Source organism: Oncorhynchus nerka, linkage group LG15 (genome assembly GCF_034236695.1).
Source record: "Oncorhynchus nerka isolate Pitt River linkage group LG15, Oner_Uvic_2.0, whole genome shotgun sequence".
NCBI lineage: Eukaryota > Metazoa > Chordata > Actinopteri > Salmoniformes > Salmonidae > Oncorhynchus > Oncorhynchus nerka.
This window is the reverse complement of record NC_088410.1, coordinates 38,456,909-38,482,532: the sequence shown is the minus strand read 5'-3', so window position 1 is coordinate 38,482,532 and position 25,624 is coordinate 38,456,909. Positions and strand designations below refer to the sequence as shown.

Sequence of the window (25,624 nt, the reverse complement as noted above, 5' to 3'; positions counted from 1 at the left end):
AGCAGTGGTACTATTCAGAGACACACACCTTGCTGGTCTCCACCATGGAAGGCAGGAGGCACATGTTGAGTTCAGGTCTGGGAGGCCGGATGTTGTTCTTGCCTCCCATCAACTTGATGTTCTCTCTGCAGGGCAGGTAAGGCCCAAAGGACACTGTGCACAAAGAGACAGTCACATTCAGACAAATCAGAGGGACAAATCCTAGCTGGTTTTACGCAAATCTACAGCAACATGTGTCAACGGCAGATTTAGACACACCAAAAAAAAGGCATGTTTATTTTCTTTCTCGATATCTGAAGGACAGTTGAGAGACTGCCTCAGGCACGGAGAGGCCAGGACAGTCAGACTCCCTGGTACTCTGGCCTGCACTAGGAGAACCAGAGGTTACAGACAGAGCCAGGGTCCTTAGGATAGCATGCTGCCTCATATAATACGTCAACTGTGTCGTATTATCAAATCATCATGATTATTTTCATGATTGCTCGTGTTGGTCCTCATTAACTTGCGTCAGTACATAAGTTGTTAGTGTAGCAGTTGGAGGGGGACTCACTAGGGATGTTGCTGTGGTGGTAGGTGCAGTGGTTGTGCTGCAGGAAGGGCACCAGCGTGTGCAGGAAGTCATGGGGACTCAACAGGACCAGCTCCTTCAGAACATCTGGGCGGGGGAACAGAAACACACAGGAACTACTAGTGACATCACGTCCAGTGATTGGAATTGTTCCAAAGGTCTACTGTATATAAGTTGTGGAATAGTTTAGAGGGGAAATGTGGTCAAATATGATCCAAACGGTGTGTGTGTGTGTGTGTTCTTACCCAGGCAGGCGTTGCGGAGCTCCGGGGGGCTGTAGGAGTTGAGGAGGGTGAGCAGCTTGTGGGCAAAGTCAATCCTCTCCTGCCACTGGATAAGAGCCTGCTTCACATCTACAGGAGAACAACACAGGTTATACAGAGACTTTACATCAGGGTCCTTAAATAGAAAGGCAAGTCATTGAGCTCTAGTTCACAAAAAGGCAAGAACACAGGGCTTATTCACAAGGGAGTCAATCTTAACGTTCACTTCAGTCAAATGTTCTCTTCGTCATTAGTCCTGCACTGATGTCAATGGGAGACAGAACATTTGACTTTGACATTAGGTTTTGCTACAAGGTAGGTGGTCAGTATAGAATAAATATCTTCAAAGTAATGACTCGGGATGTCGGTTGTGGCATGAAAGCTTATTTTTAGCAATAATACTTGTTCACATTTTACCACTTTAGATTCTACAAAACAATAAAAGAATGGTTACTAGCAAAAGCCAGGATACTTGTCAAATAACTGGCATGTTCTCTTTATGTTTACTTCCGGTCGCAGGGCATTCTGGTACTTGCAGTCAATAGCGTAATCCAATACTAATTTATACAACAGAAATATATACATAGTTCTCACTCTCCATCACATGAATTCTAATACAATTTTACTCTTACTTACGTAACTGTAAAATAACTCAAATAAAATATCTTTAGATAGAGCTCAATGAATGAACAGTAAACATGAACTCTGTAACCCATTCAAGTTACAACATCCAGAGAGGAGGGGGAGGGAGGGCAGCTTTCGCTGACCTTTGCGCTGCAGATAGGGCCGCGTGGCCTTGAGTACCGACAGGAAGATGGACAGCAGCTCCACCAGGTCCCCCGTCACATGACACGCTGTGGCCTCGTGGTACATCATGTGCAGGGTGTTGAACGACTGCACACAGAGAGACAGAGAGGTCAAATGACAGGCAACGGTTTATGTTTGAAATTAAACCTGACCCTTAACGTTCCTACACTTTACAGTAAAATATTATTTTCCTGGATACAGTTCACAATGAAGAAACTGTATCACAAACTACTAACATCATTTGCAGGGTGTTGAATGACTGCAGGATGGAGAGGGAGGGAGGGAGGGAGGGGCAAATGACAGGTCATGATTTATGCAACAGCTGATGTCATGATAAACCTCTAAGGACACCCTTTACTTTGAGAAACGTAAAAATATATATATAAAATCTCTTATAACGGACATAAACTACATTAAATGCTCATATTATTTACATTTTGAACCCGTTAACCCCAACCAAATCTTGATTTCCGCTAGTCGAGTGATGAACGAGACTTTTCGAAATGTGGAGTCTACCCCCAACCCCACTCCTAAAACGAACTCAAAATTACGATATACAAGCCAGTGAAATGACGCAATGTATAAAATGGTTCAATATAAGCCCAATGACCATAATTAGTAAATGTGTGCAGAATGTCTGGTCGTACCTCTGTCATGAGGATGAGTCCTCTGTTGAAGACCACCAGCAGTCGGTCCTCATCGTTCTCCAATAACACACGGAAGGCACTGGGAGGAAGGACACAAAACACCAGATACATTATATCATAGACATCTACTGAATTTCACATAGCTTTCTCTGTGTGTGTGCGCAATCTCCCCTCTCTCTGTGTGTGTGCGCAATCTCCCTTCTCTTTATCTGTGTGTGATCTCCTCTGTGTGTGTCTGTGTGTGTGATCTCCTCTGTCTGTGTCTGTGTGTGATCTCCTCTGTCTGTGTGTGTGTGATCTCCTCTGTCTGTGTGTGTGTGATCTCCTCTGTGTGTGTGTGTGTGATCTCTCTGTGTCTGTGTGTGTGTGATCTCTGTGTCTGTGTGTGTGTGATCTCTCTGTGTCTGTGTGTGTGTGATCTCTCTGTCTGTGTGTGTGTGATCTCTCTGTCTGTGTGATCTCTGTGTGTGTGTGTGAGTGATCTCCTCTGTCTGTGTGTGTGTGATCTCCTCTGTGTGTGTGTGTGATCTCTCTGTGTCTGTGTGATCTCCTCTGTGTGTGTGTGTGTGTGTGTGTGAGATCTCCTCTGTGTGTGTGTGTGTGTGTGAGATCTCCTCTGTGTGTGTGTGTGATCTCCTCTGTGTGATCTCTGTGTGATCTCCTCTGTGTGTGTGTGTGTGTGTGTGTGTGATCTCTGTGTGTGTGTGTGTGTGATGTGTGTGTGTGTGTTCTATGTGTGTGTGTGTGTGTGTGATCTCCTCTGTGTGTGTGTGATCTCCTCTGTGTGTGTGTGTGTGTGTGATCTCTGTGTGTGTGTGATCTCCTCTGTGTGTGTGTGTGTGTGATCTCCTCTGTGTGTGTGTGTGTGAGATCTCCTCTGTGTGTGTGTGTGTGTGTGTGTGTGTGATCTCCTCTGTGTGTGTGATCTCCTCTGTGCGTGTGTGTGTGATCTCCTCTGTGCGTGTGATCTCCTCTGTACGTGTGTGTGTGATCTCCTCTGTACGTGTGTGTGTGATCTCCTCTGTGCGTGTGATCTCCTCTGTGTGTGTGTGTGTGTGATCTCCTCTGTGTGTGTGTGTGTGATCTCCTCTGTGTGTGTGTGGGTGAGTGTGATCTCCTGTGTGTGAGTGTGATCTCCTGTGTGTGTGTGTGTGATCTCCTGTGTGTGTGTGTGTGTGATCTCCTGTGTGTGTGTGATCTCCTGTGTGTGTGTGTGTGATCTCCTGTGTGTGTGTGATCTCCTGTGTGTGTGTGTGTGTGTGTGTGTGTGATCTCCTGTGTGTGTGTGTGTGTGATCTCCTGTGTGTGTGTGTGTGTGTGTGATCTCCTGTGTGTGTGTGTGTGATCTCCTGTGTGTGTGTGTGTGTGATCTCCTGTGTGTGTGTGTGATCTCCTGTGTGATCTCCTCTGTGTGTGTGTGTGTGATCTCCTCTGTGTGTGTGTGTGATCTCCTGTGTGTGAGTGTGATCTCCTGTGTGTGTGTGTGATCTCCTGTGTGTGTGTGTGATCTCCTGTGTGTGTGTGATCTCCTGTGTGTGTGTGTGTGTGATCTCCTGTGTGTGTGTGATCTCCTGTGTGTGTGTGTGTGTGATCTCCTGTGTGTGTGTGTGTGTGTGTGATCTCCTGTGTGTGTGTGTGTGTGTGTGTGATCTCCTGTGTGTGTGTGTGTGTGATCTCCTGTGTGTGTGTGTGTGTGATCTCCTGTGTGTGATCTCCTGTGTGTGTGTGTGTGTGTGTGTGATCTCCTGTGTGTGTGTGTGTGTGATCTCATGTGTGTGTGTGTGTGTGTGTTCTCCTGTGTGTGTGTGTGTGTGTTCTCCTCTCTCTTTGTGTGTGTGTGTGTGTGTGTTCTCCTCTCTCTTTGTGTGTGTGTTCTCCTCTCTGTGTGTGTGTGTGTGTTCTCCTCTGTGTGTGTGTGTGTTCTCTCTCTCTGTGTGTGTGTGTTCTCCTCTCTCTGTGTGTGTGTGTTCTCCTCTCTGTGTGTGTGTGTGTGTGTTCTCCTCTCTGTGTGTGTGTGTGTGTGTGTTCTCCTCTCTGTGTGTGTGTGTGTTGTGTTCTCCTCTCTGTGTGTGTGTGTGTGTGTGTTCTCCTCTGTGTGTGTGTGTGTGTTGTTCTCTCTGTGTGTGTGTGTGTGTGTGTTCTCCTCTCTGTGTGTGTGTGTGTGTGTGTGTGTTCTCTCTGTGTGTGTGTGTGTGTTCGTTCTCTCTGTGTGTGTGTGTGTGTTCTCCTCTCTGTGTGTGTGTGTGTTCTCCTCTCTGTGTGTGTGTGTGTGTGTTCTCCTCTCTCTGTGTGTGTGTGTGTGTTCTCCTCTCTCTGTGTGTGTGTGTGTGTTCTCCTCTCTCTGTGTGTGTGTGATCTCCTCTCTCTGTGTGTGTGTGATCTCCTCTCTCTGTGTGTGTGTGATCTCCTCTCTCTGTGTGTGTGTGATCTCCTCTCTCTGTGTGTGTGTGATCTCCTCTCTCTGTGTGTGTGTGATCTCCTCTCTCTGTGTGTGTGTGATCTCCTCTCTCTGTGTGTGTGATCTCCTCTCTCTGTGTGTGTGTGATCTCCTCTCTGTGTGTGTGTGATCTCCTCTCTGTGTGTGTGTGATCTGATCTCTCTGTGTGTGTGTGTGATCTCCTCTCTCTGTGTGTGTGTGATCTCCTCTCTCTGTGTGTGTGTGATCTCCTCTCTCTGTGTGTGATCTCCTCTGTGTGTGTGTGTGTGATCTCTCTCTGTGTGTGTGTGATCTCTCTCTGTGTGTGTGTGTGATCTCCTCTGTGTGTGTGTGTGATCTCTGTGTGTGTGTGTGTGTGTGATCTCTGTGTGTGTGTGTGTGATCTCTGTGTGTGTGTGTGTGTGTGTGTGCGTGTGTGATCTCCTCTGTGTGTGTGTGTGATCTCCTCTGTGTGTGTGTGTGTTCTCTATGTGTGTGTGTGTGTGTATGTGTGATCTCTGTGTGTGTGTGTATGTGTGATCTCCTCTGTGTGTGTGTGATCTCCTCTGTGTGTGTGTGTGTTCTCCTCTGTGTGTGTGTGTGATCTCCTCTGTGTGTGTGTGTGTGATCTCTGTGTGTGTGATCTCTCTCTGTGTGTGTGTGATCTCCTCTCTCTGTGTGTGTGTGATCTCCTCTCTCTGTGTGTGTGTGATCTCCTCTCTCTGTGTGTGTGTGATCTCCTCTCTCTGTGTGTGTGTGATCTCCTCTCTCTGTGTGTGTGTGATCTCCTCTCTCTGTGTGTGTGTGATCTCCTCTCTGTGTGTGTGTGATCTCCTCTCTCTGTGTGTGTGTGATCTCCTCTCTGTGTGTGTGTGTGTGATCTCCTCTGTGTGTGTGATCTCTGTGTGTGTGTGATCTCCTCTGTGTGTGTGATCTCCTCTGTGTGTGTGTGATCTCCTGTGTGTGTGTGTGTGATCTCCTCTGTGTGTGTGTGTGAGCTCCTCTGTGTGTGTGTGATCTCCTCTGTGTGTGTGTGTGTGTGATCTCCTCTGTGTGTATGTGTGTGATCTCCTCTGTGTGTGTGTGTGTGTGTGATCTCCTGTGTGTGTGTGTGTGTGATCTCCTGTGTGTGTGTGTGATCTCCTGTGTGTGTGTGTGTGTGATCTCCTGTGTGTGTGTGTGTGTGTGATCTCCTCTCTCTGTGTGTGTGTGTGATCTCCTCTCTCTGTGTGTGTGTGTGATCTCCTCTCTCTGTGTGTGTGTGTGATCTCCTCTCTCTGTGTGTGTGTGTGTGATCTCCTCTGTGTGTGTGTGTGATCTCCTCTGTGTGTGTGTGTGATCTCCTCTGTGTGTGTGTGTGTGATCTCCTCTGTGTGTGTGTGTGTGATCTCCTCTGTGTGTGTGTGTGTGATCTCCTCTGTGTGTGTGTGTGTGATCTCCTCTGTGTGTGATCTCCTCTGTGTGTGTGTGTGATCTCCTCTGTGTGTGATCTCCTCTGTGTGTGTGTGATCTCCTCTGTGTGTGTGTGTGATCTCCTCTGTGTGTGTGTGTGATCTCCTCTCTCTGTGTGTGTGTGATCTCCCATCTGTGTGTGTGTGATCTCCTCTCTCTGTGTGTGTGTGATCTCTCTCTGTGTGTGTGTGATCTCCCCTCTCTGTGTGTGTGTGTGATCTCCCCTCTGTGTGTGTGTGTGATCTCCCCTCTGTGTGTGTGTGTGATCTCCCATCTCTGTGTGTGTGTGATCTCCCCTCTCTGTGTGTGTGATCTCCCATCTCTGTGTGTGTGTGATCTCCTCTCTCTGTGTGTGTGATCTCCTCTCTCTGTGTGTGTGATCTCCTCTCTCTGTGTGTGTGATCTCCTCTCTCTGTGTGTGTGATCTCCTCTCTCTGTGTGTGTGATCTCCTCTCTCTGTGTGTTACCTGATGAGTGTGGTCCAGCAGGAGCGTCCGTCCAGACAGCGGAGGTAGCAGCTGATGGTGGTCTTCTTAAACTGCTTGACGTCCTCCAGCTCCTCCTCCCTCATGTCCGACCGCTGGGCCACAAACAGCTGCATCAGGTTGAACAGCTCCTCCACCGCCTGCAGAGGGACAGACACACCAGACACTGGTCAGAGATTCAACAGAGACAAACGCAAATCAACCTCATACAGGAGTCAGAGAGCCCCTCTAGAAACATCTTCAGAGGCCTAGCCCTCACTATTACCCATCTGACCTCTTCATGAAGTGCCTAGGGGATGTTTCTGGACAGGGCACATGCCTGAGGGGGTTATAGACATAGGCAGTATAACAGAGGGGTAGATAGTCGCCTGAGGCAGTAAGAGAGAAAACAGACACACACCAGCACCCAGTCAGAATCAGGGAATCTTCCCATTATACACAAAAGGGACAGAGAGTCAGTCAGCTGGACCACCCACCCCTGGGTACTGGCTGGCGTGCGGCGTCAGGTTCTTGAAGGCCCACTGGATGTTCTGGTGCGAGGCCAGCTGGCGGGTGAAGGCGGGTGACTGCTCGCAGCACATCCTCAAGATGCCATAGTACGCCGGCAGCATTCCCCGGTTGAACAGCACCACCTGTTGGGAAAGCAGGATTTTAGACTCGCCTCTAACGACTGGCCTACATTCTTTCTTTGACTGTTGTGTTCCTGCTGGTAACATTTGTACATTTACAACTTGTTCCTGGATAAACAGCTAAGAAAAAGTTGCGTTTCAGAGACTGCCGCTCTTCGCTAGTCGAAGGCGCTTCTTTGCACCGAAGGTTAAAACTACTGAACTGTTGGACGTAGGGACAGGGACAGTTGGTAAACATTAAGTTGGAATGGACAGTAGTCTGTGGCAGTAGTGTGGTAGCTGTTGTGGCAAACATGCACAACGCAACTCATCACCTATTGGAGGTAGAATCATGCAACTTGGTAAACATGCTTCAGATGGGTATGGCCTTTGTCCATTTTAGTGTCAACGGTTGACCAAGTGGTTTCTATTGCTAGGACCTCGTTGCCTCTGCTCACAGCTAGATTTATTTTTAAATAATTAGGGTGTCTCTGCAGCTATATGTATTATTTCCACCTCCTGGTCGTCGTGGTCGGCCAGGATGTAGTTGAAGGCGATGTTCTTAGTGACCACGGGGTTCTGGACGACCAGACGGACGTTCTCGGGACACTCCATACACACGTTGTGCCAGAAAGAGAGCAGGGCCTGCTTGTTGTGGTTCGTGGCGATGGCTGGTTCAGACAGCTTGGGCTGAGGAGGGGACATGGAGAGAGATCAGAGAAGTGTTCTTACTGCAGCTCAACTATTTCATTACTAATCACTAGCGTTATTCTTCAATAAGGTGTGTACACCTTGGTGTACAGGTGAACACACCACAGAGGAAGAGAAAAAGGAACCAAACAAACCTAAATGGTAGTTAAAATTTTAAAAATGAAGCATATTAAGTGTACGCCTTGAGATGTACTAAATACCTGTATTCATTCTAGTTCTATGAATAACATGCAAATCTAATACTAGTCTAATTTATCACACTCAACTCTTCCCAAAGCAAACAAAGCCCTTTCAACCTCCCCCTCACCTGGAAGAGGTTCCACAGGTCCATGAAGTAACCGGAGAACATGAGCTTCTCCGTCTTGGAGATGAGGCAGTAGGTCATGAAGCTGAAGTACTGCACCAGCTTGGTGGTCCCATGTACCACCGCGTCCACATACAGCTTGGCCCGTCCCAGCAGGCCCAGAAGCAGGTTGTACACCTGGTACAGGAGCCAAGGGAAAGATAGGAGATATTACTCTGTATTTTTCATACAAAAAATAAACCACTTCAAAACAGTTCCTATGAAACACGGACACTTCAATCTAAATCGCTGTACATGAACAATACAATTTCTTTAAAAGATACAGTAAGTCTCCTTTATGGGTTGTAAATTAAATCCTACAATCCCAGTATCAATAAAATATCTGTACTTGAAGTCTTTCGAAATAGAAGATATCATCCAAAGTCTGAGCAGGTAATCAGAAAATACCAGGAAATGGTTATTATTGCCGAGACCTGATTGGTCGAAACGTTGTCACTAACGATTGACACCGGTTTGACCTTATCCCATTTTAAATTGTGTAATTAGCTCATTCGTGGTAGTAATCTTGTTATGGGTTAGGTTGTTGGAGCTTGTGTGTTATTGTAGCGGCAAGGGGAAGTCCAAAAAGTGTCGGTCTCAGGTCGCACACTGTTACTGCTGTATATTAACATTCTAAGGAAGTAGGTAAGAGAGCAACAGTCGGGTTGATGTTATGCCAAGTTAGTTTCTGAAGAACAAGGGCAAGGAGAGGTGGAACTCAACATCAATGTGAGGACAAGAGTTGAAGAGGGAGGAAACATCTGTGGGGGGGCCAGAGGGGCCCCAACGACACTAACTACAGCTCTCTCTCTCTCACACAGGCACAAAAGAGGCACAGACCTAGTTTCCGCCCAGCAACAGAGAGTAATTGTTTATCTTAGACGTACAAGGGGAGATCCGCCCAGTCGGGGTATAAATATATATGCGTGTGTAACTTGTATGCAGGGACGGTCCTTGCCTTTCTGCCACCCGAGGAGAGACAAACAGTTCAAAAGACGTCGGCTCACGCTTTTATTGACCGAGAACACATTCTCATTTACAGCAACGACCTGGGGAATAGTTACAGGGGATGAATGAGCCAAATGTACGCTGCGGATGATTAGGTGGCCGTGATGGTTTGAGGGCCAGATTGGGAATTTAGCCAGAACACCGGGGTTACCACCCCTACTCTAACAATAAGTGCCATGGGATCTTTAGTGACCACAGAGTCAGAACACACGTTTAATGTCCCATCCAAAAGACGGTACCCGACACAGGGCGGTGTCACTGCTATGTTTTTTAGACCTGAGGAAAGAGTGCCTCCTACTGGCCCTCCAACACCACTTCCAGCAGCATCTGGTCTCCCATCCAGGGACCAACCCTGTTTAGCTTCAGAAGCAAGCCAGCAGTGGGATGCAGGGTGGTAATGCTGCTGGCTTATTGGGGCGCAGCCTACCATGTCGGCCAGCCATTATGAATACCCATACACGTGGTAGACCCACCATTTGTAAAACAGGCCGTTGCATTGGCTTTATTAATCCCGATTCCTGTGACTAATCAATTTGGCTATTTAAGCTCTGAATATCAGCCACCCAACTTTATCAGGAGTTATCGTGAGCCTATTTGCAATGTGTTTGCACAACAGGAAATGCAGAAATATTTAAATTTTTCGCTATGATCAACTTGTCAAAAATGTATAGATACACTGATCAATGGGGTGAAACTCCTGGACAAAAGTTGTGATTGTAGATTCTATACTGTCCATTTCACTTTGACCTGTCCTGTTTAGGAAATATTGTTTGTTAACATGACAATATTTTTTATTTGATTGGGCGCAATTTAGTTTGATCAGAGAACCCTGCATGATGTAAAAACTGTCAGTCTTAATAAATTGTCAAATTTTATCTGCAGCCTGTAGACTACAGAAAAGGCCACGTACTCATTCTACCATGTGCTTTAATCGGCTACATGATTTGCGTTAGATGTTCTTTTTATTTTACCCCTTTTTCTCCCCAATTTCGTGGTATCCAATTGTTTAGTAGCTACTATCTTGTCTCATCGCTACAACTCCCGTACGGGCTCGGGAGAGACGAAGGTTGAAAGTCATGCGTCCTCCGATACACAACCCAACCAAGACGCACTGCTTCTTAACACAGCGCCATCCAACCCGGAAGCCAGCATCTCTGCAATAGCACCCTGGAGAAGCGCACTGGGAATGGACAAGCAAAATATTTAAAAAGCCCATATGCCACTGGCCGAAAGAAATTGTCATTGTTTTAGAGCAGAATTGTGTGAGGTTTTATGTGTTTTTGTTGGTGCCAGTTTAGCTCAGAAAATGCCGCCCTCATCAATCTGCCGCCATAAGCGGACACCTAATCCTGCCTAACGAGCAGGCAGGCCCTGTTGGCTCTATTTGCATGTTACGCTATTTAGCTGAAGCATCCAGTTGGGTGAATAAATCTGGTCTGAGATTATCCTCGGTGTCTGTCTGTACCTTGAGTAGAACCTAAACACTATTAAAACACAGGGAGACAGGACTGCAGTGTGTAACCGTACCTGGTGGAGCACCACGGTGGTGTCGGGGGACAGGGGCAGGTCCCGCGTGGGGATGTGGAGGGAACGCGTGGAGCGGAACATCTGGCGGAACGAGTTGCTGGGTATCAGGGAGACCAGGAGGTAGGCTGCCGCTAGAGGGACAGAGGGAGAACTCAGAGTTAGAGCAGCGTTTTGCCTCAATGTCTATCCTTTTTGTATTTCTAGGCCAACTTTACACACAATCGTCCTTTTGCTAGAGTGAGAAGAGAATGATGGTGATGAGTGCAGTGGTACCTAGCTCTCGGTTGGTTCTCTGTGAGAGGTGGGGATGGAAGCGAGAGAGGGACTAACAAACACCACACAAGATGAAAGGGCACTTTTGTAAACCTGTTTTAGGGCACTGTTTCATGGGGAGCTTTTGTAACCTACACGATATTTACAAAAGTATGTGGACACGCTGCTGACAGCTGTATAAAAATCGAGCACACAACCATGTCATCTCCATAGATAAAGCATTGGCAGTAGAATGGCGTTACTGAGCAGCTCAGTGACTTTAAACGTTGGACGGGCCAACAAGTCAGTTGGTCAAATCTCTTCCCTGATAACAGCTGCCCCGGTCAACTGTAAGATCAGATAGATGCAGGCCAGATTGTGCAAGGCCAGGGTTGTAAGCACCACATAGCTTAACCATGGAAATGCTGAACAGGATGGAGTGGCATTGTAGTGAAATCTTTATTTTATGTGTTTGCTTTATGGACTTCTTTCAAAGACGTTGTTGCAGCGCCATCTACTTGTATTTATTTACTTGTTTATTTTTGGAGGGCAACTCCTACTCAAATTAACTTTGTCATTGTTGACGTCAACTTTATTATTCTGATACCACTATTTTTGTACTATACTCTTGTTTTATTCTGTTGAATGAAAAGGTTAAGACCACGGCTCAATTTAGACTGCAACTATGTAACAATTGTCTTAAGAGGCTGCATGTTTCATCTCAGGAGTTCGTGTTCAGCAAGTGGAAAAGTGTCTGATAGGCAGTAAGAAGTTTGTTGATGGACATTTACATTGAGTTTAAGTTTGAATAAATTTAAGATGTACTTGGGTATCACTGCTACACACAATACCTGGTTTGTGGCACACTACCTGTCCCAATGCATAGTGCCAACTGTAAAGTTTGGTGGTGGAGGAATAATGGTCTGGGCTAGGCCCCTTAGTTTCAGTGAAGGGAGATCTTAAAGCAAACAGCATACAATTACATTCTAGACGATTCTGTACTTCCGACTTTGTGGCAACAGTTTGGGAAGACCCTTTCCTGTTTCAGCATGACAATGCCCCCACGCACAAAGCGAGGGTCATACAGAAATGGTTTGTCAAGATCGGCGTGGAAGAATTTGACTGGCCTGCACAGAGCCCTAACCTCAACCCCATAGAACTTTTGGGATGAATTGGAACGCTACGAGCCAGGCCTAATCGCCCAACATCGATGGCCGACATCACTAATACTCGTGGCTGAATGGAAGCAAGTCCCCGCAGCAATGTTCCAACATCTAGTGGAAAGCCTTCCCAGAAGAGTGGAGGCTGTTTTTGCAGCAAAGGGGAGACCAACTCCATATTAATGGCCATGATTTTGGAATGACAAGTACGACAAGCAGGTGTCCATATACTTTTGCAGTGTAGTCAGTAAGAACTTCCAGACAGAGAAAGACATCACAAGGGTTCTTACAGGTGCGGACACGGGGGTAGTTGTGGGCCAGTAGGAAGCGCTCCACCCAGTTTTCCATGTTCTGCAGCACCCAGCTGTGAGCCAGCTTGTTCCTGGGGGTCTGCACCGCCAACCAGTCCAGACACTGGCTAGGGTTGTACTCTATCACCTGGGAGAGAACACACACAACAAATATTTTTGGCAACGGCATCAAGATCAACTGAAATAACTTGATAATGTGGATTAAGGACAAATAGATGGATACATTTATGTTTAACTGAAGTAACTTGATAAAGAACAATGAATCAGATGAACCTATGTGCCCTCAAAGACCATCACTAAGCTAAGGACCCTGGGACTGAACACCTCCCTTTGCAACTGGATCCTGGACTACCTGTCGGGCCACTCCCAGGTGGTGAGGATAGGCAACAAGACATCCGCCCCGCTGACCATCAACACTGGGGCCCCTCAGGGGCACCTGCTTAGTCCCCTCCTATAATCCCTGTTCACCCACGACTGAGTGGCAACGCCTAACTCCAACACCATCATTAAGTTCGCTGACGACACGACGGTGGTAGGCCTGATCACCGACGACAAGACAGCCTATAGGAGGGTTAGTGACCTGGCAGTGTGGTGCCAGGACAACAACCTCCTCCCTCAACATCAGCAAGACAAAAGGAGCTGATCAGTGACTCCAAGAAACGGAGAGCCGAGCACGCAACCATCCACATCGACGGGCTGTAGTGGCGTGGGTCGAGAGCTTCAAGTTTCTCACTAAGGAATTAACATGGTCCACACACACCAGCAGTCGTGAAGGCGGCACAACGCCTCTTGCCCCTCAGGAGGCTGAAACGATTTGGCATGGGCCCTCAGATTCTCAACGAAGTTCTACAGCTGCACCATTGAGAGAATCTTGACTGGCTGAGTCACCGCTTGGTACGGAAACTGCTAGACTATCTGCATTGACCCTTTTTGCACCAGCTCTCGACTCAACACATACGCTGCTGCTACTGTTTGTTATCTATCCTGTTGCCGAGTCACTCGACCCCTACCTATATGTACATATCTACCTCAATGTCCTTGTACCCCTGCACCAAGATATCATTATTTATTCCTTATATTATTATAATTGTATATCTAAACCGTTGGGAAGGGCCCGTAAGGATCACTTAGTCTACACCTGCTGTTTATGAAGCATGTGACCAATAACATTGGATTTTATGTTGAGTGTGTGTGACCGTACCTCCCAGATCCTCTGTAATATATATGAGGCGAAGGAAGGCATGCCCGGGGGACCACCTGACAGCTCCATCAGCATGGTGAGCAGCTTGAAGAAAGGGTTTGCCGCCTAAAAGAAGGATGCAGAGAGAGAAGGGGACGGAGAGAGAGAGAGAGAGAGAGAGAGAGAGGGGGAGAGAGAGAGAGAGAGAGAGAGAGAGAGAGGGGGACGGAGAGAGAGAGAGAGAGAGAGAGGGGGGACGGAGAGAGAGAGAGAGGGGGGACGAGAGAGAGAGAGAGAGAGAGAGAGAGGGGGACGGAGAGAGAGAGAGAGAAGGGGACGGAGAGAGAGAGAGAGAGAGAGAAGGGGACGGAGAGAGAGAGAGAGAGAGAGAGGGGACGGGGACGGAGAGAGAGAGAGAGAGAAGGGGACGGAGAGAGAGAGAGAGAGAGAGAGAAGGGGACGGAGAGAGAGAGAGAGAGAGAGAGAGGGGGACGGAGAGAGAGAGAGAGAGAGAGAAGGGGACGGAGAGAGAGAGAGAGAGAGAGAAGGGGACGGAGAGAGAGAGAGAGAGAGAGAGAGAGGGACGGAGAGAGAGAGAGAAGGGGACGGAGAGAGAGAGAGAAGGGGACGGAGAGAGAGAGAGAAGGGGACGGAGAGAGAGAGAGAAGGGGACGGAGAGAGAGAGAGAAGGGGACGGAGAGAGAGAGAGAAGGGCGGAGAGAGAGAGATGAGAGAAAGTAGAGAACATTTAAGGGATAAATTGAGATTTGTACAAACTAATAGAGTTGGATAATAGATTGAGAGCATTATGTATTAAAAGTATAGGTTCTCACATCAGTGCTTACCTCAGGCGTCAGTTTAGCGATAGAGGTGAAGAGCATGGATACAATCTGGAATAGAACACAGGAGAAATTTGATTTGATTTATTTAATCTTTATTTAACCAGGTAGGCAAGTTGAGAACAAGTTCTCATTTACAATTGCGACCAAGATAAAGCAAAGCAGTTCGACACATACAACTGAGTTACACATGGAGTAAAACAAATAATACAGTAGAAAAATAAGTCTATATACAATGTGAGCAAGTGAAGTGAGATAAGGGAGGTAAAGGCAAAAAAAAAAAGGCCATGGTGGCAAAGTAAATACAATATAGCAAGTAAAACACTGGAATGGTAGATTTGCAGTGGAAGAATGTGCAAAGTAGAGAGAAATAATGGGGTGCAAAGGAGCAAAATAAATACAGTAGGGAAAGAGGTAGTTGTTTGGGCTAAATTATAGATGGGCTAGGTGCAGTAATCTGTGAGCTGCTCTGACAGCTGGTGCTTAAAGCTAGTGAGGGAGATAAGAGTCTTCAGTTTCAGAGATTGTTGTAGTTTGTTCCAGTATGTAATAATAATAATAATAATTTGGTGGGTGCTTATATATTGTCCTATTTCAAACATGTAAAAGTGTGTATTAATACAAATTGGAAATGTGCTTTTTGCAAATTCCAACTCTCCCCGAGACACCCTCGGAGAGTGGGGTCACTGTCAGGGTCTGCCATGAACAACGGTGACGTGTTTGTTTGTGGGGGCGTGTTAAACGTACGTGCTCGGCCAGGCGGTTGTTGTAGCGACACAGGCTGAAGATGAGGTTGCAGGTCTGCCTGATGTTGATGCCGTCTCGGATGTGCTGGAAGAGGAAGGGGAAGCCTTTCCCCCCGGTCAGGGCTGCCATGTCACTCTGGGACAGAGTCAGGTGTCTGGAGAGAGACGGCGGGAGAAAAGGAGATTAGAATGAAGGTGAAATTAAACATGTGAAGAAGTGGGAGGATTTGATAGTGACAACAGTGAATAAATTGGGTGCTGTATGTGGTAGTATTTATAGCTAACTTTTGGGCTGTATTGCGAACACTATGTTGTCCTGCGCCAAAACTATGAACATTTCCTGTGACCCAGCAAATGTATAATACGAAATTGTCTAGTCACAACAATTTTCTAGTTCTGGGTGATACACAACTTGTCCAGTAACATTGACTAATCTCACTTTGCTAGTAGCAGGTCAAATCCCTGTGCCATATATATGGCTTTCCTGTGTCCCAAGTGGTGCCGTGACCGTCTCTGCCCGGCAGTGCCCTACCTCTCAGAGCGGGACTGTTCCACCAGCAGGGCGATGAGAGCTATCATCTTCTCCAAGGCGGCCGGGCGGTACTTCTCTTCCGCCAGGGACAAGATGTCCTCCTCCTCGTCCTCCTCTTCGCCCTCCTCCTCAGACAGCACCTCCACCTGGGGCTGGGGTGACCGGGTCATTACACACACCATCACAGTAACACACACACGAACACACAAACAAGCGTATACTTACGTTCTCAGGCCCCTTGGTGCCCATGTAGAAGTGCACCATGATAGAAATGGCTTGTAGGGACAGAAGGAACTGACTCTGGAGGAATGACAAAAGAGAAAAACAGACCGTTGGCAAAAACCTTGTTCTCTAAAAATACCTTTAGACATACATCTTGGTGAGTTAATACCAAGGTCATGGGGTTCAAGCCCTGCAGGAAACAGAAAACATACTGAAAATGTATGCACTCAGAGAGCAGGCTCTGGTCAAAAGCAGTACACTGTCGGTAATAGGGTGCCATTTGGAACTCATTTGGGATATTTTTTAAAGTGTCAAGAGCATATTCCTATAAAATGACTATTGTTATCCACGACCCACCTCCTCCTCTCCCATCTTGGCGAACTCGTAGAGGAAGGCGAAGTACTCGGTCAGGTGTTTGCTGTGGGGCTTGACGCCATGCTCCATGATGGACAGCAGCGTCTTGACGAAGCGCGTCACGCACGAGCGGCTGCCGATGTCCTCCACCGGCCCGTCCATGTCGTCAGACCTGGAGGCCGCACACAGGAAGTCACATCAGACAACTTCTCAAGTCATGTTCATTCGGTACCAAACAAATGAAAATGGACTGAAACAGAAAGGGACTACCTTGAACTCCCATTTTCGTTTTGTGTTGCAAAGCATTTTGAAACATTCTCTTGAGTACCTTAATGAACATGACCCAGGTGATACAGTGGAATTAAACTTGGGAGTTTTCCCTGAGTTTGTCCAGAACATTATCAATCTAAACACTCTTTGGTTAGTGACCATTTCCCTCCATGTTGTGCCACAAAACTCCAAGTGCCCACAGTGCTAGGACAACTTGGTGACACGTGGCACCTTTCTCTCAGCCAGCTAATGACAGACAGACACAACACGGTGATGTCACACTGCATCGCCTCTAGTGGCAGCAAAACATGATCAGCTCAAGAGCCACGTTATAGACGACTCATGGGATATCAGAAGCTAGTTTAATGTGGGAAAATTCTATTCTATTTTATTCAATTGTTTACGCTATAAAGCTTACAAATTAACATGTTTCTGAGCTGTAAGTGATTGATTTCTACATAAGCAACCATTCCTACCCGTCCTCCATGCCAGGTTGTAGGTATAGGTGGGCGTGGACTGGCCGCAGCCTCTGGATGACATGGATACACAGCCTCTGAAACATCTGATGGGGGAAAACAGGGCAGATAGTGTGAGTGAGTGTGTGGTTTGTGTGTCTGTGTGAGTGACTGCCGAACAATCTGAAAGGGGCTCTCACCTGTCGAACAATTTGATTGGGGCACTTGATGAGGATCTGCATGGGCCACCAGTTGTCATCAGCCATGCGGTCCAAAAACCACTGAAAGACCACAACCACACAAAGTTAGCAATTACCCTGATGACTGAAAACCATTCAGTTCAATATGTGGTCCCCGATTTGTGCTTCAACAAACAGTCGATTTACCTCGCAGGCCGCCTGGCTGTTGTTGAATTGTTTGGTCAGGAGCTCGATCCACTGCAACATGGTGGGCTGAAAACACAGACAAAATTTAGACAAACCTTGGCTTGAAGTTACAGACCATCTTCCACACGGTAATACAGAGGGCAAAAAAAATCTAAAAATCGCTGAAAAATAACCTGACTGCAATTGAGGCTGACCACTAGAGGGAGCCACCCACTGACAGTAAGGAGGGACAACTCACCTTTTCCTTAGAGTGAATGAACGTCTCCAGGACAAATGACGTGCTAAGCTGTAACCGAGGAGAAGTGTGAGAGTGGAAAGTATATTCAAAGTGTAAAGGTAAAGCCATAAATAAATCTGTGTCAAGTTTAAGGATTTTCAAATGAAGTTCTATGGTCGAGAATAAGGCTTTAAGTGCGGTCGTACCTTGGCAGTCATGAGGGAGATAGCTTTGGGGTCTGGTAAAGTGCTAGGGATGCTGCTGCAAAGCTGCCACATGAACCTGTAGGTAAGAGTACAGAGAGAGTCATAACACTGATCTCAGAACAGTTTATCCACCAAGGCAACACTTCACCCTACATAACTTACACCAGGTTAACAGATCAAGACCATATTCATATTTGAATGGATATGAGCTTTAATTGAGACCGTACTTAATAAGTAAAATCGATTTATACATTTCAGGGTCAAGTCACGGGCACACAAGCAAAGTACTCTTAACATAAGTTCTCAATAATATCACATTCAAGCTTCAGAAAAGGTAGTCATGATGGCTAGTATATAAATGTGTCATTTACCCAAAGTACGTGTGCTCGAAAATGTTCTTGTCCTGGAGAAACTGCATGTTGTCTTGCCAAATCCACTGAGTAGAGAAAATAAAAGAAACACAGAATAAGTATTTCAAAGTTTTGAGAGAATAAAGAATGTGCGAAAGGCGAGTGCAATGAGATTGTAACCAGCCGGGTACCTCGAGTAGATCTGGAGAAACGTCGAAGTTGAAGTCTTTGCCATTTTCCTCCTCGAGCTCCACTCTCTTGTAGAAAAGCATGTAGGCACTGTGGGTCTGGAGGGAGAGACACGGGACAAACTGTCAACTTTAAAACCCATCATTTTATTCAACTAAATTTCACTTTAGAAAATGATTTACAAGGAAACTGACCTTCTCAAAGGAGAAGTCCATGAACTTGTCGGTGACCGAGTCGTATGTTTTTGTCTAAAAGACATATGTTGGTGAGACGAAACATTTCAAAATTGAGAAGTATAAATGAGAAGGAAAACACTGGAGCTTTGTCTTTATTTGAGGATTTACCGTCATCTCTCCACCGAAGCACTCGGAGGCTAGCTGGGCTGAATCAAACGGCTTCACCTCGGCATCGTTGAAAAGGTACCTGAGAAAAGCAAACTAAGTTAATGACAGTCGGTTATATTCCCCAAAATTCAAAAGCACTCAGATGCAGGACAGTGTATCGTAAGGCCATAACATGAGACCTCTTTTAAAAAAAATTCCCCACTGATCTTATTTCAATACTAGAGCCAGAGATATTCCTCACCATTTGTTATTCTTGTAGGCGTGCGGGTTGACGATGTCTCGGATGAAACTGTAGTAATGGCCGCCGTCCGCCGTGCCTGTGTGCACCGTGACGCCGATTAGGTCGTACTCGTAGCTCTCCGCCACCTTAGCCCCACCCTCCTCCCGGAAACCTGTAGTAGGGTATAGTGGACCACGTCAATGAGCAACCCATTTCTCCAATTATTGGTTGAAGGTATGCTGGTTGCTCCACCTAGCTTGCCCTCTGATAGGCTAGGTGGACCTGACAAAGATATCAAGAGGATCAAAACTCCTCATATAGCGGTGATAAATCACTGGGGAGCATTACAGACACGATTTGTCCTTTTTCTACAGACTATGAAAAGGGAATTCTCCTCATATTGCTATTCAACCCGATTTCAAATACACCAAATAGACAGTATAGTGACACAAGTGAATTTAGTACAGGGCCTATGGAGAACCAAATCAGGTGGTTGGGGGTCTGTCAGGAACAGGAAGTGACGCATACCCTCTTTCCTGTCGCCCTTGGCCATGAGGAAGTCCTCAGTGTAGGGGGTCATGTCGAGGCGCAGGGGGAAGGAGAAGTGCGTGTTGACCTTCTCCTTCATCATGGTGACCATGTTGAAGGTGTAGCGCATGGTGTTGAAGCTCAGGATGCGAGGAAGCTTCTTGAAGCAGGCCCTGGAACAGAGCAGGATGGAGAAAAGGAAGGGAGATTAATATAAGCACAGGTCTTGGACAACAAAAAAATAAAAGAGACACTAGAGATGTCAATAAGTTATTTCTTCAAATCGTAAACCAACATCAACTGGTGGAAAACCAGCTAACCGTTCCAAAAATGTCTAGTATACAACTACCACCTCCAATTTATTATGTTTTGCTTATTTTCAGGAGAGAAAGTACAAGGCATTTGGACCAGCAGGTTCCTCGACTCACCTCTTCTCGGCGCGTACTTTCTTGCCACACTGGGAGCAGGTGTACATGTTGTCCCCCTCCAGTGTGTCCTTGATGGTCACCTCGTCCAGAGATTCCTGAGGAACGACGAAGACACACCAACGTCTCTAGCAACATGCCAACATGCAGTACTGTATGCCCACAAGAACTAGGAGCGTAGAAAATACACCAGACTAACAGAGCACAATATAGGATGACATGAGGAAAAGTTTCCATTTGCCAGAGTAAGAATTCCAAGCTGAATAGAAGGCAGCAGTGTGACACTACAGTGCTATGAGATTTGAGACTTGTGATTGGAAGGTAAAACCCCAGTCTATAACACTTGGTTGCACTTCTAAACGACGTCAACGATGTTGTCCTTACGTAGATGTTCTTCATGTCGGCCACCTGGCACCGGACTGTGTAGAACTCCTCGGCTGTCTGACTCACGTGGTCACAGTCCTGTTGGATGGAGAAAATTAGTTGAATGAGAATGGCTTCACACACACACGCACGGCAACATTTTGATGTGAATTTTTGTAGATCAAAGGAATTATGCAAAGCACAAAAAAAAGACAGTAAATCTCGTAGTGTGATTTAATGCGGTTTATAATGAGTTTTGCACTTTACACAATGCTTTTGTACTATGAAAATGTCGCCGGTAAACATTTAAAGGCGAACAGTGACTCTTACCAGCGAGACCACATTGTTGGTGATGACGCCGCCAAAGAGAGTCTTCACTGTGTTTTTCAGGTCCTGGGACATCTCCTCTATCTTGGTGATGAGGTCGGTGAAGAACTCGGTCATGTCCTTCTGCTCGCCCGTGTTCAGGGGCTGCTTGTCCATGGTGTAGGTCTTACAGAACGGACGGGGGTTGTACGCCTTCCTCTCGCTCTCCTGGAACCAGGGATGGAGAGGGGAGAAGAATTAGGCAACGGAAGAAAGGCGGAGTGGAGCAAAACTGAAGTAGCAGTGTCTCTACGGGGACAATGTCTGTTTGTTGTTGTCATCGGACTGAGGAGATAGAGAGGGGTGACAGAGGGCTGAAGGAGAGAGACCGGCTGCGTACCATGAGATAGGTGAACATCTTCTGGAGCTCCAGTAAGGTGGTCTTGTGCTTAATCTCCTCTGCGTACTGGGAAGAAAAAAAAACACACAACTCTCATTAATAAACAACATTCACAACCTCAACATCAAAGCATTCTTCAGGTGGCAGAGGGAGTGAAATAGCATGTGTGGGATGAGCATTCTAGCGCAAAATGGCTGCCGTGTATCATCCAGATGAGTGTTATATACACACGCAAGCGTGGATGAGGTGAAATTGCCCCATACAACCTACAGCACTGTGAAAAAGGAACCATTGTAATATCATTCATTACAATCACAGAGACAGAGAGAGCAAGAGAGAGCAAGAGCAAGAGAGAGCAAGAGAGAGCAAGAGCAAGAGAGAGCAAGAGGAAGAAAAACAGAAAGAGAGGTGTATAAGAAAAGCATGAGGAAGAGCAAGAGAGGTACGATAGGACAAAAAGGGAGAAAGAGGTGCACAGTATTGGACTGACCTTAGCAGTGAAGACGGCCTGGCGTGCCTCAGGGATCATGTAGAGCTGTTGGATAGTGGAGGCCAGGTAGCAGGTGGCCCCCAGGTTAGTGAGGCCCACGAAGCGACACTCGGCACGCACGTCATCGTGGGGCCAGTAGTCCCACTTGTACGGGGCATGAGAGGCTGGGCGGGGTAAAAATGTCAATGGAATTAACTAAACACAAATCTTCATATCTTTCAGGAACCTAATAGAATATACTGGACATAAGATTATGTTATGTACATTGGATCCTAATCATATCATACAATGGGACCTTGAACTTAAATAGACCAACTTGCTCCGCTCATTTGATCCGGTCATGGAAATCCATGGAGCAGACATTACCAACAGGAAGGCCTGACTTCAACGGGATGCTATTTGGATGTTTGTTTAAAACCAGCGTATAGTATCCCCCCCACCCAATAAAAAAAACACAAAAAAACAGCTAGGCGCAGTTTAGGGACAAAAACTATATTCAGTTCGGTCAGCCAGCACAATGTCAGATTCAATACCCATTGCATTCCCTTGGGCCCTCCCACCAATGCATTACTCTCACTGACAAATATTCCTAGTAGCATTTAACGGTTCCTCTCACTCTGCATGTGCTGGGACATGACCCAGTTGTGAAGCAGCCTGTAGTTCTCCACCGAGCCCTTCACCGTCTCCACCAGGAGGTCGTAGGCGGCGGCGCGGGCCGCATGCGACTTGCACTTGGGCTGGGCGCGGTCGGCCAGGCTGGGAAGGAGGAAGAGCAGGTTGTGGACGTCACGCAGAAACTCCTGGCCCTCGCGGGAGAACTTGAAGGGGGGCTTGTGTTTGAGGACGCTGGTGGCGAGGCGCAGGAGGCCAGTGAGACCGTCGTCCTCGATGGCGCCGTCCTGCTGGTCCAGGATCTCACGGCTGGGGAAAGAGAGACAGTTTGATCAAGCAAACTTCATTGTCGAACTGGTTTAAAAACAGTCTTGTGTATTTGAACTGAGCTGGCCTTCATGCTCCAGCAAGAATGTGGACAACGCAAGCAATCACACATAAAATATCTAATTCAAGAGAGACCTGGGTTGATCCTATTTCCAATATAGTGCGCTACTTTTGGCCCGAGCCGGCGGTCTATCAAAGGTAGCGCCCTAAATAGGCAATAGGATGCCGTTTCAGAGTGCCGAACTGGTCTTGGACTCACCTCCGGATGCAGTCGGCCAGGTGTCTGGCTAAAGCATCCAGGTCCAACAGAGTTGTTTGGCTGGCGTCTTTGACGTGGATGTTGTCGATGAGCTTGCACAGCAGCCAGAAGTACTCCTTACAGCCCGTCCTCAGCACGGGCTCCTCTTCATAGTCCTCCACCTGAACACATGACCACATCAGCTACAGAGCCCCTTCACTTACATTAGGCATCTAACTTGACCTAGGAAGTGAATAACCCACACTGAACACATTTGTTATAGTCAGTATACAGTACAACAAAATGGTGCTTGTGTGTGTATATATGAGTGTCTATATGCGTGCTGTACCCACCCGCAGTGGTTTGAGGGCCTGTGCGTCGGGGAGGAACTTGAGCAGCGTGGAGGCAGCCAGCAGCAGGAAGGACCTGTTGATGGACTCTCCTCCGTCCAGACCAGACAGGGACAGCTTGTACAGGCCGTTACACGCCTCGTGACGCACCGCCGTCTGAGAAGGACAAGACACACACTCACTCCATATGCATTTCTATTTATACGATTCTGTGACCCAGTTGATCCGGGTGACCTTGGTAACAACATCAAATAGAGGAAAGTATCGTGTTAACTTGAGTGTCTTGTGTTACCAAAGTCACACGGATGAATTGGGTCACAGAGTCGTTAGTATTTCAGAGGCATCAAAATAGGATAGTGAACAAATCAACAAATGGCGGTATTGCTATATTCTTTCCAGAGACAATATTTTTATATGGAAATACCCACAAATGTTACACTGAAACAAATCAAAGTCATGTTTTTAGGTAGGGATAAGAAAATCAAGATGAAGACAATACTAGATAGCAGTTCATCATTTCCCCCCCAGATCTCACCTCCGGCACCAGCAGGGTGAGCTTCTTGAGCCAGTCGTGGAGGTGGTCGCTGTCGGCCAGACTGGACTTGACCGTAGAGCAGCAGTGGGCCCAGCTCACCAGCAGCCACATGGAGTAGTGGGTCACTGGAACATAGGAATAACACATTAGACATGTGAAACTACTAAGAACAATGTGCTTAAGCACAAACAGAATGGACAGGAGGCTATGAAAGTGGTCCTTTCAGTGCAAAACGTGTGTGTGAAAAGAAATCTGTGGGGCTTTTCATGTAGATGAACATTATTTAAACATACGTAGCATTTAGCTCACCTTCATGACGGGACCGGTGGTCTGACTGGGCCTTCAAAACTCTGCAGGTGAGACAGGAAGTAAACGTAGTCAAGATAGGTTGAGGGAAACCTTCAGTACAAAAACATTTCACACTGATGTCCATACAACAATAAAACTTACAATGAATGCCTAAAACATTCCTTCAAATCCAATCATTTGTTATCCTTCAAATTCAAAAGCCTTCATTGGCATGGAGAGTGTGACCACATGCGTTGCGCCACACCAAATAACCTAAGTAGTTAAGTACTACACATAGGCCACCAGTCTCCGGTGTTCTCTCACCTGTGTGCTAGGTTGTCGTAGGTGTAGGCCACGTTGATCAAGCGCTGGATCAGGTTGGTGCCTTGGACAAGGCCTAGGAAGACCTGACAAGAAAAAAAAGGGAGGTTTATCAAGTGTTTATTAAGATGGATATAATTAACCATGGGGATAGTTCAAGAGGCCAAGACACGACAGGGAGGGAAGTACAGAGAAACAGAAGAGTGCTCCAGAGGGAGAGGCAACAGAAGAGTGCTCCAGAGGGAGAGGCAACAGAAGAGTGCTCCAGGAGAAAAGAGGAGAGGAAATAGATGGGAGAGAAAGAGGCTGCAGGACATTCTACTTTCGACAGAAATGTTGCCTTTACTTCAGAAATTAAGTTAAAATGACTAAATTAAAATGTTTTATTCATCTTTTATTACTGGTTGCTCAATCTGGGGTTACTATACGTTTCTGTATTTCCTGCACAAAGAGTTAAGGATGGCAACTCCTCAACCAGCGGTTAGCATTTAGCTGAGGATCAACGTACCTCCGTGAGGCGGGGGATGTGCAGGCCTTTGCCGTGGTCGCCGGCGGACTTGCGGGACTTGCCAGGCCAGGCCCTTTTGCGCTGGCTGTCGGTGAGGCCCGACCAGGAGAAGACGTCAGGGTAGGCCAGGTCCAGGTCGGCCGGGTCCACCGCAAACTGGCAGATGAGCTTAAGCAGGCAAGCCAGGCAGTCCAACAACCACTGGAGAGAGAGAGAGATATGACCCATGTTAAACCTCAATACCAACTACAGAACATCGTCTTAAAAACTATTTTTGACTTAGTTTTATATCTGTCCTGTTCCCCCATGTTTTCATATATTATTTATGATTGTCCACTTTGAAATTGGATAAATCGGCAACTCAGTTTTCAAGCAGTTTTCAATGTGTGAATAACTATTTTACAGAATCATTACCACTCATCATTTGACTAATGTACTGAGACTTCAACTTTATTTAGTTTAATCTATACAACCCATTCTATTCCATTTCCTCCATGTATTAGAATGCGGTTCTGATCCACCCACCACTGTCCAAGACTCCTGGTCTTTGGGCTCCAGAATGGCAGAGTTGAAGATCTCCAACAGCAACTGAAGCCCTCCAGATGACACAAACTGTAAAAAGAGAGCGAAAAACAGGAAATGGAGTTGACTTGATTGATAAGTGGTTTGTATAAGGGTGTACAGTACGAGAGTTAGACCGTTTAAAAAGAGGCGTACCTTGCAGCTCCAGGAGTTCTTACTGTTCTCTATCTGGTCCTCGCTGGAGTCGTCAGAGTCCGGGTACAGGTCACTGTAGCTCCCCTGGACACAGATGGACAACACCGGGGTCATTCATACACGTTTTTGAATCAGTGAGCAGAGCGAG

At 46.7% G+C, this 25,624-nt stretch overlaps 1 protein-coding gene and 1 non-coding gene across 2 annotated transcripts in view; both read right to left on the bottom strand.

The window, feature by feature from the left end:
* LOC115103846 (ubiquitin carboxyl-terminal hydrolase 34-like) overlaps positions 1 to 25,624 on the bottom strand; it is a 63,652-nt gene that overhangs the window by 4,253 nt on the left and 33,775 nt on the right. Inside the window, 42 exon segments of the mRNA XM_065001570.1 lie at positions 29 to 153; positions 551 to 655; positions 814 to 921; positions 1,599 to 1,725; positions 2,286 to 2,364; positions 6,621 to 6,778; positions 7,115 to 7,270; positions 7,763 to 7,936; positions 8,265 to 8,438; positions 10,836 to 10,966; positions 12,538 to 12,685; positions 13,760 to 13,864; positions 14,584 to 14,628; positions 15,325 to 15,478; positions 15,856 to 16,007; positions 16,081 to 16,155; positions 16,435 to 16,603; positions 17,178 to 17,263; positions 17,357 to 17,437; positions 17,543 to 17,608; positions 17,781 to 17,828; positions 17,966 to 18,041; positions 18,337 to 18,401; positions 18,507 to 18,602; positions 18,699 to 18,752; positions 18,849 to 18,927; positions 19,090 to 19,240; positions 19,597 to 19,769; positions 20,025 to 20,119; positions 20,406 to 20,483; positions 20,715 to 20,918; positions 21,091 to 21,156; positions 21,581 to 21,744; positions 22,197 to 22,501; positions 22,779 to 22,939; positions 23,111 to 23,263; positions 23,643 to 23,767; positions 23,952 to 23,992; positions 24,255 to 24,337; positions 24,760 to 24,960; positions 25,285 to 25,371; positions 25,477 to 25,560. Of these exon segments, the coding sequence (XP_064857642.1) occupies positions 29 to 153; positions 551 to 655; positions 814 to 921; positions 1,599 to 1,725; positions 2,286 to 2,364; positions 6,621 to 6,778; positions 7,115 to 7,270; positions 7,763 to 7,936; positions 8,265 to 8,438; positions 10,836 to 10,966; positions 12,538 to 12,685; positions 13,760 to 13,864; positions 14,584 to 14,628; positions 15,325 to 15,478; positions 15,856 to 16,007; positions 16,081 to 16,155; positions 16,435 to 16,603; positions 17,178 to 17,263; positions 17,357 to 17,437; positions 17,543 to 17,608; positions 17,781 to 17,828; positions 17,966 to 18,041; positions 18,337 to 18,401; positions 18,507 to 18,602; positions 18,699 to 18,752; positions 18,849 to 18,927; positions 19,090 to 19,240; positions 19,597 to 19,769; positions 20,025 to 20,119; positions 20,406 to 20,483; positions 20,715 to 20,918; positions 21,091 to 21,156; positions 21,581 to 21,744; positions 22,197 to 22,501; positions 22,779 to 22,939; positions 23,111 to 23,263; positions 23,643 to 23,767; positions 23,952 to 23,992; positions 24,255 to 24,337; positions 24,760 to 24,960; positions 25,285 to 25,371; positions 25,477 to 25,560 (5,007 nt within the window).
* Positions 16,871 to 17,004, bottom strand: LOC115104450 (small nucleolar RNA SNORA17). The gene has a single exon (XR_003859753.1). It is a non-coding gene; the product is annotated as a small nucleolar RNA SNORA17 (small nucleolar RNA).